The 12,137-nt window shown below is 46.1% G+C and overlaps 1 protein-coding gene across 2 annotated transcripts in view; it reads right to left on the bottom strand.

The window, feature by feature from the left end:
- Window positions 1-9,958, bottom strand: part of TRABD2A (TraB domain containing 2A) — a 59,329-nt gene extending 49,371 nt beyond the window's left edge. Inside the window, exons 1-2 of one of the 2 annotated variants that reach the window (XR_011973030.1) lie at window positions 9,690-9,938; window positions 1,282-1,842 (exon numbers count right to left, since the gene is read on the bottom strand). Coding sequence is in view for 1 of the 2 variants with exons in the window: in XM_072637005.1 (XP_072493106.1) it covers window positions 1,282-1,842; window positions 9,690-9,842 (714 nt within the window). In the remaining variant the exon portion in view is untranslated. Of the gene's footprint in view, window positions 1-1,281; window positions 1,843-9,689 lie in introns of both variants that reach the window. The other variant, XM_072637005.1, reaches the window with a different exon arrangement.
- Window positions 9,959-12,137: the final 2,179 nt, after the last annotated feature.

Genomic DNA, 12,137 nt, shown 5'->3' with positions numbered 1-12,137 from the left:
GGGGATGGTTGTTCCATCCATAATAAGATGAAACCTAGGAGAAGTAGAGGGTTTGGAAGGAAAAGATAGAGTTCGGTTTTGGACATCTTTAGTTTGAGGTGCCTAGAAAATAATCCAAAAGAGGTAGCTAGGTGGTACAGTGAGTAAGAATGTTGGACTAGAAGTCAGAAAGACCTGAATTTAAATCCTGCTTCAGATACTTACTAGCTATATGACCCTAGGCAAGTCACTTAACCTCAACTGCCTAACAAAAAAAAAACAAAAACATCATGGATAAAGAGGAAGCCTTAAAGTCCGGAAGACCTTGGTTCAAGCACTGCCAGTGATACAGCATGACTGCATGATCCTGGGAAAGTAATAACCCCTCAGCATTGCATGCAGCTCCCTAAAGCTACATACTACACAGAGAAAGTACCAGCCTCCAATAGTGGAGGGAGTATCATCACCAATGAAATCACAGGACCCAATTCCAGCTGAAAACCCTAGCTGTCCCTTGGATATGTCAAGAAAAGGAAATCTATGTACTAGTACACTGCAGAAGACATGTCATTCTATTTCAGGGGCAGAGTCTAATAAACCCAGAGCCATAACATGTATATAACACATATATAATATATGTAGAGAGACACATCACCACACAAGCATGTGATATGATACATAGAGAGGTGGCCTCAAAGACAGAAAGATCTGAGTTCACATACGGCCTCTGATACATCCCAGCTGTACATTCCTGGACAAATAGCTTATCCCCCTCTGTGTTCCAGGCATTCTCTAAGATCATACGTTGCAAAGAAGGTGCCAATTTGCATGGGTGGAAGGAGCTTCCTCACCTACAGGTCCTCTATATCACTGAAAGCACAGATCCCATAGCTGCCCCATATGCCTATATATATAGGCTTTCCCCTGGTGCCTTTTCTCAGCAACTGGAGTTCTTGCTTGGATAGAAAACAATGCAACACATGCCTCTACCCTAACGCAGAGAACCTTGTCTCAATTAGTGCCCAAGGTTTCTCTGTGGTTTAGAGAGAGAAAACATACACACTATATACATATATATATATACACATACATGTACACACCAATTATTATGCAGAACTGTATGTTGGCCTGGAACTAATTACTACATTTTACATAATTCTAACTGCAAGAGTGAAAATTCAAATACATGTGACCATTTCAGAGATTCATTATTTGCACTAATTGGGACCTGGCTGTATTTTAACTCCATATTAAATCCTAGAGTCAACGCCAAATATTATTTCACACCAAAACAATTCTCACCTGAGAAAAGTTCAATCCATTCAGTGGATGACATTGTTCTTCTACTTTTTCTACTGCCCCAGTCCGTTTCCTGAGGCGTTCAGCCTCCTGGGCAAGGTACAGATCTAACACTGGCACCCCACGAGACTTAATGTCCACTTCAGTCAAAGAATTCACCATCAGCATCACCCACACAGGTCTCTTCCTCTCCCAATTCCCTGCGATGGCATTGAAAAGGTAATCAGCATAGAGGCCCTTCCCTCGCTGATCTGGAGTCATCCACGAGGGCATCATCAACTTCACATAGTCCAGGTGGCGCTTGAGCCTGCAGTAGATGTCCTGTGGAAGCACATCCTGGAGGTTCTCACCCTGTGGCAACAGCTGGCAGCTGGTGAGGGCAGAGATAGTGTAAGGGTCTGTGAGGTCCAGCTCAAAGTACACAATGCTGCTCTGTTGGAAGGCCGCTTTGGAGTTCTCAGGAATGAAGTCCCAGACCCGTGTGTATGGCACGTGAATTGTGCCAAAAAAGTAGGATGGAGGGTCTCTCTTTATAGTCCATAAGAAAGAGTTCAACTCACTTTGCTAAAAGGCAAGGGAAAGGGAAAGTCAATATGTAGTACCAATGATGGGGAGAGTTAACACTTAAAAGTACATTAAAACAAAAACGAAAATTAAAAATTAACAAGAAGTGTGAAGCAGACACAAATGCGATGACCATGATAATCATCCCAGACATAATCTAGTTCTTTAAGGTTTTCAAAGTGCTCTACATACATTATCTCATCGAATGCAACAGCCCAGGGAAGAATGGATTATGATGGTCCCCACTTTATTGATGAGCAAACAGAGAAAGTAAAGTGAGCTGTCCAAGGCTGTTTTGTTGTTCAGTCATGTCCAACTCCTTGTGACCCCATTTAGGGTTTTCTTGGCAAAGATACCAGAGTGGTTTGTCATTTCCTTCTCCAGCTTCTTTTTACATTTGAAAAACTGAGGCAAACAGGGTCAGGTGACTTGCCTAGGGTCACACAGCTAAAGTTGGATTTGAACTCATGAAGATGATTTCCCAGTTCCAAGCCCAGGACTCTATTCACTGAGCCATTTGGTTGCCCTGTCCAAGGCTAAGAAGTATCTAAGGAAGACATTGAGCCTTGGTCTCCCTGACTCAGTTCACCATTCCATCCACTCTACAATCCTTGACATTGGACTATTAAGCAATCAGTCAACATTTATTAAGTGCCTACTATGTGCCAAGTACTTTACAATTATTATCTCATTTGACCCTCACATCAATCCTAGGAGAGAGGTGCCATTATTATCCCCATTTTCCAGAGGAGGAAACTGAGGCAAACAGAGATTAAGTAACTTGCCCACAGTAACACTGCCAGTAAGTGTCTGAAACCAGATTTGAACTTGAATCCTCCTGAGAACAGGTCCAGTACTCTATCCACTGTGCCACCTAGTTGCCCCACTGGGTGATGGTGACGCCTACAAAACTTTCATCACCTCCAGGCCAGGTACATGTAGCATAAAGATGTTAAGGAGAAGGTTGTGGCTGAATACACTAAGGGACTTTCTGGTATTCTGAAATCAAACTAATGGGACGAACTCATTTAAAGCGATCAACAACTATGCAATATCAGTCTCACTGTATACTTGAGGGGCTTAAGAACAGATCATGATGGATTTGAAGAATACCCAAGTAAAAGCCATTCTAGAATCAGCAAAACATAGGGCCCATCATCCTACAGTAGCCATGGAAAGATTAATACACTCAAATCATATAAGAGAGAGGTGACTCAGAAAACTTAGGGTACATGACAAGGTAAAAAACCCATGAAAATACTTTTGGAATAAGCAGACATCACTTGACAGAGCAACAGCCAAGGCTGAAAACAGGAACATACCATTAGATTGTCAAAGTAGTTCACCTTCAGATATGTTCCATGAAAGGACTAAGTTCCAAGAATGAAATCAAAAAGCCCTCCATGGGCAACATCATCATGGACTCAGCCAACAACGTGTTAACAAAGAAATGGCTGTATCGTGTTGATCTGTCTGTAGAAATAGAGGGGTTCATGACTGTGATTTAGGACCTGGCCATTGCCACCAAAAATACAGTATGAAGATTTTTAAGAAGCCCAGACAAAGAAATCAATCTTGTATTTCTCTACCTCCAATAAGAACAAAAAGGAGGAAGTCAGCTACCATCTCCCTACAAGAAAATGGTGGAGGCAGTATAATACATTGTTCCAAGCTATAAGAATTTGGCACCACTAAATACCTTTCAAGACATGATCTGAAAGCTAGACTCATACAACAGAATGTCTCTATCACTAATGGCCTGACAAATTCCCATACTTAAAGTACATCTTCAAAATACCTTGGGGACTTCAACCAATAAACTGTACTAGAACCAGGCTATTACCAAAGACCTAACTCTTCCCAAGAATCAATGTTGATGCTTAAAAACTTAGGAATAATATTTTTTAATAGATGTCACCATCCCAAAGACTCAGTCTCCCAACCATATGCAACAAAGGTCTTTCCAAGTATATAGAGATGGCTAAGAAGATCAAAATTACATGGGAAAAGGATGAGGTACTTACATATGGAGTCAACAACCCAAAGCAACAAAGTATCTATTAAGAACTTAATATGTTCCTGGCATTGTACTAAACTTTAGGAATCCAAAGAAAGGGAAAAGGCCATCCTCACTCATGAAGAGCTCACAATCTAATGAAGGAGACTGCATGTAGGAAGTTACATACAAACAAGAGAATTCAGAGATGATCATCAGAGGAAAGACACTAAGATTAATGAGAATTATTAGTGAGAAATATTTAATGAGATTATTGCAGAAAGTGAAATTTTAGCTAGAATTGAAGGAAATCAGAGAAATCAGAAGGCAGTGATGAGGAAGGAATTCCAGGGATGAGGAATAGCTGGTGAAAATTTACAAGTTGGAGATTGAGGGCCTGGTACAAGAAACTGCAAGTTGATGCAGATCCTATATAGAATTGCATGGCATCTTGGGGAGAGAGGGAGGTGGTGGGGGGTAGGTGGGAGGATAAAAATCTAAGTTTTTTGGTAGTGACTGTAGAACATTAAAAAACAAATAAATAAATAAATGAAAAATTAAAAAAAAAAAAGAAATTGCAAGTTGGCCAATATCACTGAATCTGTGGAGGTGAGTATGGTATAAGGAGACTGAAGAGGTAAGAAAGGTCAAGATATGAAGAGCTTTACAAACCAAACAGAGGATTTTAATTTGATCCTTGAGGTGAGAGGGATCCACCGGGATTTATTTAAGAAGTAGGTGGCATGGTCAGATCTTTGCTTTCAGATGATGTGGACAGATGAGTAGCTGGAATGGAGTAGGGAAACAAGCGAGAGAGATCAAGTAGAAGGTCACTGCAATAGTCAGACCAGAGCTGATGACAGCCTGCACCAGAATGGTGACAGCTTCAGAGGAGAGAAGGAGGGGGAGGTATACAAGAGATACTGGGAAGGTGGAATCAACAGAACTTGTTAACAGATTGTATATGACAGATAGAAAAAGATGGAAGAGTCAAGGAGCCAGATAGATTGGGAAAATGGTGATGCCCTCAGCAATAATAAGGAGGGCAAGAAAAGGAAGACCTGAGTTCAAATCTGCCTCAGATACTTCCTAGCTATGTGACCCTGGGCAAGTCACTTAACCCTGTTTGTCTCAGTTTTCTTATCTGTCAAATAAGCTGGAGAAGGAAATGGAAAACCACTCTAGGATCTTTGCCAAGAAAACCCCAAATAGGGCCAGGAGGAGTCAGATATGACTGATCAACAACAATTAAGAAGAGTGGAGGGTTTGGGGGGAAAGATAATGAGTTCCATCTTGGACATGCTAAGTTATTGTCCTGTTTCTGGATTTGTCCAGCTAGGACATCTAGACTGTTAAGTGGCCCAGTAGATAGAGCAAGTGATGGGGTGCTTGGGTGCTTGTGCTTGGACCCCAATTTCACGATCACATTTTTCCCTGGCATCAAAACACTATCTATCCCTGGCAGTTTCTCCCCAGCCCAAGGACACTATACCTAGCAATTACTCATGAATGGGCCCCAGCAAAACACTTATCTCTCTCCCTGATATAGTAACAAACCACACCTGCAGGAATTATTAGTTTGAACTGTCTTTGAACTGGCTCATAAAGATATTCAGTACCCACTGGACTATCTACACCAACTCCCTACCTCATTATATGCATCTTGGACTCCAAATTATGTATATCCTAGACTTAAGACATATGTATACTCCCTACATCTGCCTTGTCAAACAACACGTTGACTGGTGGCAGACTGGGGGCAGACTGGGCAATCCTCAGTTGGCCCTGACCACTAGGTAACAGTGACATTGAAGACCTAAAAACCACATCTCCCTGTGCTCCCCTCCTTGGGTTTTTCCTGCTGAACTCTGGGTAAAATGCCTGCGCAGTAGATACAGAAAGTGCATGTTCCTCTACGAACTGACCACTCTTTAACCACTTCCTAATCCTTCCCTCAATCACCTACTTAGCATACTTCAAGCATGTTTTACTATTGTTTATCCTATATAAACTTTAACTTTACCCCTCTAAGGTCACAGGTTCCTTAAGAACTTTTGCCTGCTGAAAACCGTAAAAATAAACCTTTGCCAACTTGACTTAAAGAATGTTAGAATCTACAAATTCTTGCCAGACAGCCCTGTCCTGTTTTCCAGTCCTTGAGGGGTCTCTGAACTCCTCAAAACTGCATCACAAGCACTGGGCCTGGTATCAGGAAGACCTGAGTTCAAATCTGCCTTCATATACACACTAGTTATATGACTCTGGGCGAGTTATATGACCTGTTTGCATCAGTTTCCTCAATTGTAAAATGGGGATAATAATAGCACCTCCCTTCCCAGGTTGTTGTGAGGATCAAATGAGGTCTATGTGAAGCACTTAGCGCGGTATCCGGTGCTACGAAATGCTACCTATTATTCTCATTGTGGCTGTGGTTGCTTTTATCATCATCCCAAGAATGGTTTCTAGCAGTTTACAGTAAATAAGCTGACTTCCTACTGCCTTTCTTCAACTACAGAAAGCAGTTATTTTAACCATATGTGCATGTCTGTGGAACATTCAATGAAAAAAAATTACAGGCCAGCAGGCCATACCAGGACTGTTTCTATCTGAACCTCATCAAAAAAGATAATAACCCAATCCTAATCGTAACAGCAGCTCACATTTACATACGACTTTAAGGATTGCAAAGCACTCTACATACCTTATCTCATTTCAGTCCTACAATATCCCTGGGAGGTAGGTGCTATTACTACTATTTCCATTTCACAAATGAGGAACCAGAGGCTGAGAGGTTAGGTGACTTCCCCAAGGTGAGTGAAAGGGGCAGGATTCAAACACTGATATTCCTAACAAGTCTAGTGTGTGTTCATCCTTCAATGCTGAAGAAGACCATGCCATCAGAGAAATAATGACATGACTTGCACTTGACTTCGTTTTGAGTGAGGGAGGGCTGTTCAGGTCACCAGCCTCACTTCTCCTCCAGTGATTTATGATCCAGATTTATGAATCCAGTGACCAGATATTACTGGAGATGACCCAGGATGAGGCAATTGGGGTTAAGTGACTTGCCCAAGGTCACACAGCTAGTGAGTGTCAAGTATCTGAGGTGAGATTTGAACTCAGGTCCTCCTGACTCCTGCACTGGTGCTCTATCCATTGCACCACCTAGCTGCCCCATTCCTAACAAGTCTATTACTCTACCCACTGCTCCATCTAGCTGCCAGTCCTCTCTCAAGCCTCCTGGGCTGCTTCTCCTGCTCATCTGTATGGTATGGAATTGATAAGACATGGCATGGTCCCCCAACATGCCTTCTGTCAGAATCAGAACCACCGTTGGTCCAGGTCAGTAATGGTTTAAATGAGCCCTAGTTTGGCTTCATTCTCAGTGTCTCACTATCATGTCTATCTTACAAAAGAAAAAAAGAACACCCCGCTCTTGGTTCCAGCTTTCTCCCCTGTTCTCTACCTCACACACACCCTCCCTCCTTCCCTCTCAACTCCCAGGGCAACAAAGATAAGAATGTCGCTTGACCACAAAATAGATCAACATTTCCACTGGGCCCCTCCTTTCCAGTCCCCAGGAGTACAGAAAAAAAAACCCAATTCCCCTCCCTCTGTTTTCCATTCTACTAATAAAACAGGAATAAAATGAAGAGTGAGCCTGAATGTGGAAACCTGCCAGGCAGCTTAGGGAAAAGCATCACCAAAGGGGGTTCTAAGCTGGGATCTGGTCAACAGGCTGTTGTAAGAGGCAGAAAGGTCACCTGGAGGGCAGGCTAACCATTACCCTGCCCACCCAGGCCTCCTCCAGCCCCTTCCTCAGATAACTCCTCTGGGGTATTGTTTAAATTTGGAGCTGAAGCCCCTCCACCTCCATTCTGGTAGGGGGTTAGCTGGCCTAAAGACATAGTGGCAGAGCCCGAAGCATCTGGTGTGCTGAATGCCCAGAGTACTTAAATGACTCAAGCCCAAGGTCATGCACCCCATGAGCTTTGAAGCCAGGCCCTCTGATTCTGGACCCAGCATCTTTCCCATGCTGCACTCCCTCCTCAATAGGAAGACATCTTAAAACACAGTGTGGTCTGGTGAAAGTCTCAGCAGTCACGGGAGCTGGGTTCAAATCAGACTGTGGTGCTTGCTCTCTGTGTAATCTTGAGTGAATGACCTCATCTTCCACAGCCTCAGTTTCCTTTGCTGTAAAATGACAGGACTGTACTAAATGGGTTCTCCATCTTGTAATGATGACGTTTTCAGACTTGTTCTACTTCCATTTGGGCTCCTTCCAAAATCCCATCACTCACTCACCACCTGTGTGCCCATACTGGGCGATCCAAAGTCAGAGGCTCTGGGTTTGAATCCAGGCTCAACCAATTGGCGGCCAGTGAAGACTTCTGCTAAAGTAGTTTCTCTTCTCTGGGCCCTGAAGTTTTTATCACTTGGAAGATGAAAGAGGTTGGGTCAGGTGCCCTCTGGGGTCCTCTTGGGGCTAACTCATTTGATTTCTTGCGGAACACAATCAGAGGGAGCTGGACCCAAGGATTTCTAAGGTCCCTTTTCCTACCGGAGGGCTGTGAACAGGAGGAAAATTGCACCGATTGGGGCTGGGATGTTTACGGACTGTAAGAGGCCCGATCCATCCCTAGGCTAGAGAATTGTCTTGGAAATGAATAACCAGAGGGAAGGGAGCCGGGAAATATAAAAGAAAGGGGGAAGGGGGAGAGACAGAAGCTAGCCCCTCATAGCCCTCTCTGCACACACACCCCCCTCCCAGCCCAGCACCTCCCAGTCCTTCCTGCTCTCCTGCTCACTCTCGAGTGCCCCAGGCTCTCCTACCCCTTCCCCCTCGCCTGAAAAGAAGGGGACTCAGCAGGCAGCCGAGATCAAAGGCGCCCATCACCACGGGGGAAGTCACGGCTCAGAGCACCGCCCGGGGCCAGGGGCTCCCTGCAGCCAGCAAGGGGAAGAAGCCTGGGAGGCGGGGACCTGGCCCACGGAGAAGCCCCTTCACCCTACTTAGGTCCCCCCAGCTGGGGAAGACCAGGGCCAGCGGGAGTTGCCTGCCCCAAACCCCAAAAGTGCAGGGCGGGGGTGAGGGAGGCTTGGAAACTGAGACCCGTGGGTGTGGAGCCAAGAGGAAAGTTGGGGAAAGGTGCACGGGAAATACGCGAGGGGGTGGGGGTGGGGGGCAGAGGAGAAGGGCCCGCAGGACCAACTGAAACTGGCAGAACAATGATCGCTGCGAGCCCGGCGGCTCGGAGGTCCAGACCCCGGCACTTGGGCCACTTTCAGAGAACTAAGCGTTCGCTTCGTGCGCTTGGGCAAGGCAGAAAGCCCCAGCTCAGTGCTTCCCGGGACAGCCTGGCCCGTGCGTGCGCCCCAGGTCCGGTATGCTTCCTCCTCCTTCCTTGTTCCCCTCCTCCCTCCTTCTCTTCCCTTCTCTCCACTCTCTTTCCTTCTCTCTATTCTTTCTTTCCATCCTCCTCCCCTTCTCTTCTCTTTTCCTCCCCCTCCGTTCTCCTCTCCTCTCATCTTTTTCTTACTTCTTCTCTTCTTTCTTCTTCCCTTCTCTCCATCTTCACCTTCCTCTTCTTTTCCTTCCCTCCTGTCTTCCCCCATTTCCCCTTTTCTCCTCTCCTTTCATTCTTTTCATCCTTCTCTTCTCCCTTTTTTTCTTTCTCCCCTTTTCCCTCCTCTCCTTTTATCCTTCCTCCTCTTCTACCTCCTCCCACCTCCTCTCCTCTGTCCTCCTCCTTCCTCCACTTTCCCCATTCCCTCCTTCTCTGCCCTTCCTTTCCCCCTCTACCCCCTCCTCCTCTTTGCCTTAAGGGAAGTGGAGAGCTTGGCCACTTACTTGGGTCCCGGCTTTGCAGGCATCCGCAGCCGGAGCCGGGGCCGGCGCTGCTCGCGAATAGTCTCCAGAAGCGGGGCCCCTCCTCTGGGCTCCGGCCGCAGGCAGGAGGAAGAAAGTCTGGAGGACCAAGTTCCAGGGGCTCATCCCGCCCATAGCGGCTCCGGGGCTGCGGACAGGGCAGGACGCAGGACTGGCTCCCAGGAGCTCCGTGCGCGTCCCCAAAGTGCTCAGGTAGACGGACTGGCCGGGGGCGCTGCGGCGGGCGCTGGGCTGTGTGGGCAGTCAGTCCCCGTCCTCCTCCTGCCCCTGAGCCAGGGCTGCTCCAGCTGGGGCGGCGGAGCCGTGGAGGGGCGCCCAGCCCGCCATGGCGCAGAGGAGAGGGGCGCAGCGGCCCGGGGCGCAGCAGCTGGCGGCCGCCGCCTCGCTGCTCCTTCCAGGAGCCCTCCTCGCTCTCTGCCCGCCGGTCCTCCTAGCTCCCCTAGCTCCCCTCACTCCCCTCGCTTACTCGCTCTTTTTTCCTTTTGTAATTCCGACTGCAGCCTCTGGATGGAGGTACAAAGTCAAACTCCGGCGATTGGCCACGTGAGGCTCTTTCCCCCAAACTTCCTCCCCTCCCCCGTCCGCCCCAGCCGTTTGGGGGCCCCCATTCATCTGTTCTGAGCCTCTCTTTCTGCCTCTTCCCCACCCCGAGTCCCCGAAGTCCCCTACCACCTCTCTCCGAATCATACTGCGTTAAAGTAGAACGTAAAGAGAAAGAGCGATCGGTCTGACCACATGCTGCCCTTTAAAAGCTGGCGAGCTAAACTCAAGCCGGGCTGGCACAAGAAGCCCGCCTGCCTCCCCGCATCCTGCACTCGCTAGGCTCCTGCGGGATCCTGCAGAAGTTGTGGATTTTGTCACGTGCAAGTCGGTGATACTTCTGGAGTGAGAAATGGGGGAAAATGAACTGGCCTTTCAGAGTCTCTTTTTTTTCTTTAAAAGGAGAATTACATAATTAAATATATGATGCACCCAACACACAACTAAATTGTGGGGAGGGGAGGCGGGAGGGACGGTACAGGGGAGGAAGAGAAATAGATGCTTATTAACTGGTGGCACAGGGAATGCAGTGCCAGGCCTGGACTCAGAAAACTCATCCTTCTGAATTAAAATGTGGCCTCAGACACTTCCTAGATTTGTGACCTAGGCAAGTCAACTTGACCCTATTTGCCTCGGTCTCCTCATCTGTAAAATGAGCTAGAGAAGGCAATGGAGAACCACCTCAGCGTCTTTGCCAAGGAAATCTCAAATAGAGTCAGGAACAGTAGTGCACAGTGAACAAACACCACCAATGAAATAAAAGGGTGTCCCTGGCCTCCCCCAAAAAAGAAGAGATTCAGGGCACTCATTTTAAAGCGAGACCTACATGGAACCTGTTTCAGGAAGGAGCCACAACCATGGTTATAAAACTTAGAATTTGGAAGGGATAGTATTGATCTTCTAACAGAAAAGAGCAATCCACCATCTAGAACCCTGAGTGGAATCTGGCACACAAGTTTAAATCTTGCTTCGGACGCTAGCTGTGTACAGAACACTTTGCTTAACAGCTCTCAGACTCAGTATCAACATGTACAGAAGTGAAAGAGTCTTTCGAGGCCATTGTGGCCCTGATGTCGACTCTTTAGAGTTAGCAGGAATGGCATTGTTCGGAGATACAATGTGGATGAAGTCTTTGTGACAGTTTTGATTATGAGTCTGTATAGGAAGTCTCAAAACAATCTATCAAATGACAACAAAATGACAAAAATGGCGATGAAAAGGCTGGAAAGTGAAGTGATTCTGTTTCATTAAGCATTAAGGGCAACACACCCCTGAGTCTGAATATTCTTCCATGCAGTGACAGGGGACACATGAAGTAGAGTGTCCTATGTCATGAGCCCTATTAACACCACAGCTGAAGTCCAGCTTTGCATGCTCCCATCCCCCACCTCTGTCCTGACTGCCCAGAGCTCTTATTAACCAGCTTGTCTCTCTCCCAACCCCAAGAATCAGGATTTGGTATAGCATAGCATGGAGCAGGGTCAGCAGCTCAACTCCTCTGCCTCCTACTACAGAAACCCACATGAACTGATGAAGCAAGCTGAACAAGGAGATATTTATTTAATAGCAATACTGAAAAAATAAAAATATTGCAAAGAAAAAAAACTTTGAAAAACTTGAGAACTCTGCTTCATTTAATGACAAACCATGGTTCTGAAGGTCTAGTGATGAAACATTCTACCTATCAAACTAAAACACATATTTTTAGAGATGGCCTTGTGTGGGAATTTGAGGTAGAATGGAGCTGGAATCAGGGGAAAAGGATAACTACAGATAGGATATAAAAAAAAAAAGGAAAAACAAGATAGGAAAAAAAGAAACTAAACTACAATATGTCATTGAAACATTTTAATGCACAAAAGAAAAAGG

The sequence above is a fragment of the Notamacropus eugenii genome, chromosome 1, assembly GCF_028372415.1.
Source record: "Notamacropus eugenii isolate mMacEug1 chromosome 1, mMacEug1.pri_v2, whole genome shotgun sequence".
NCBI classification, from domain to species: domain Eukaryota; kingdom Metazoa; phylum Chordata; class Mammalia; order Diprotodontia; family Macropodidae; genus Notamacropus; species Notamacropus eugenii.
This window is presented reverse-complemented; position numbering and strand designations above follow the sequence as displayed.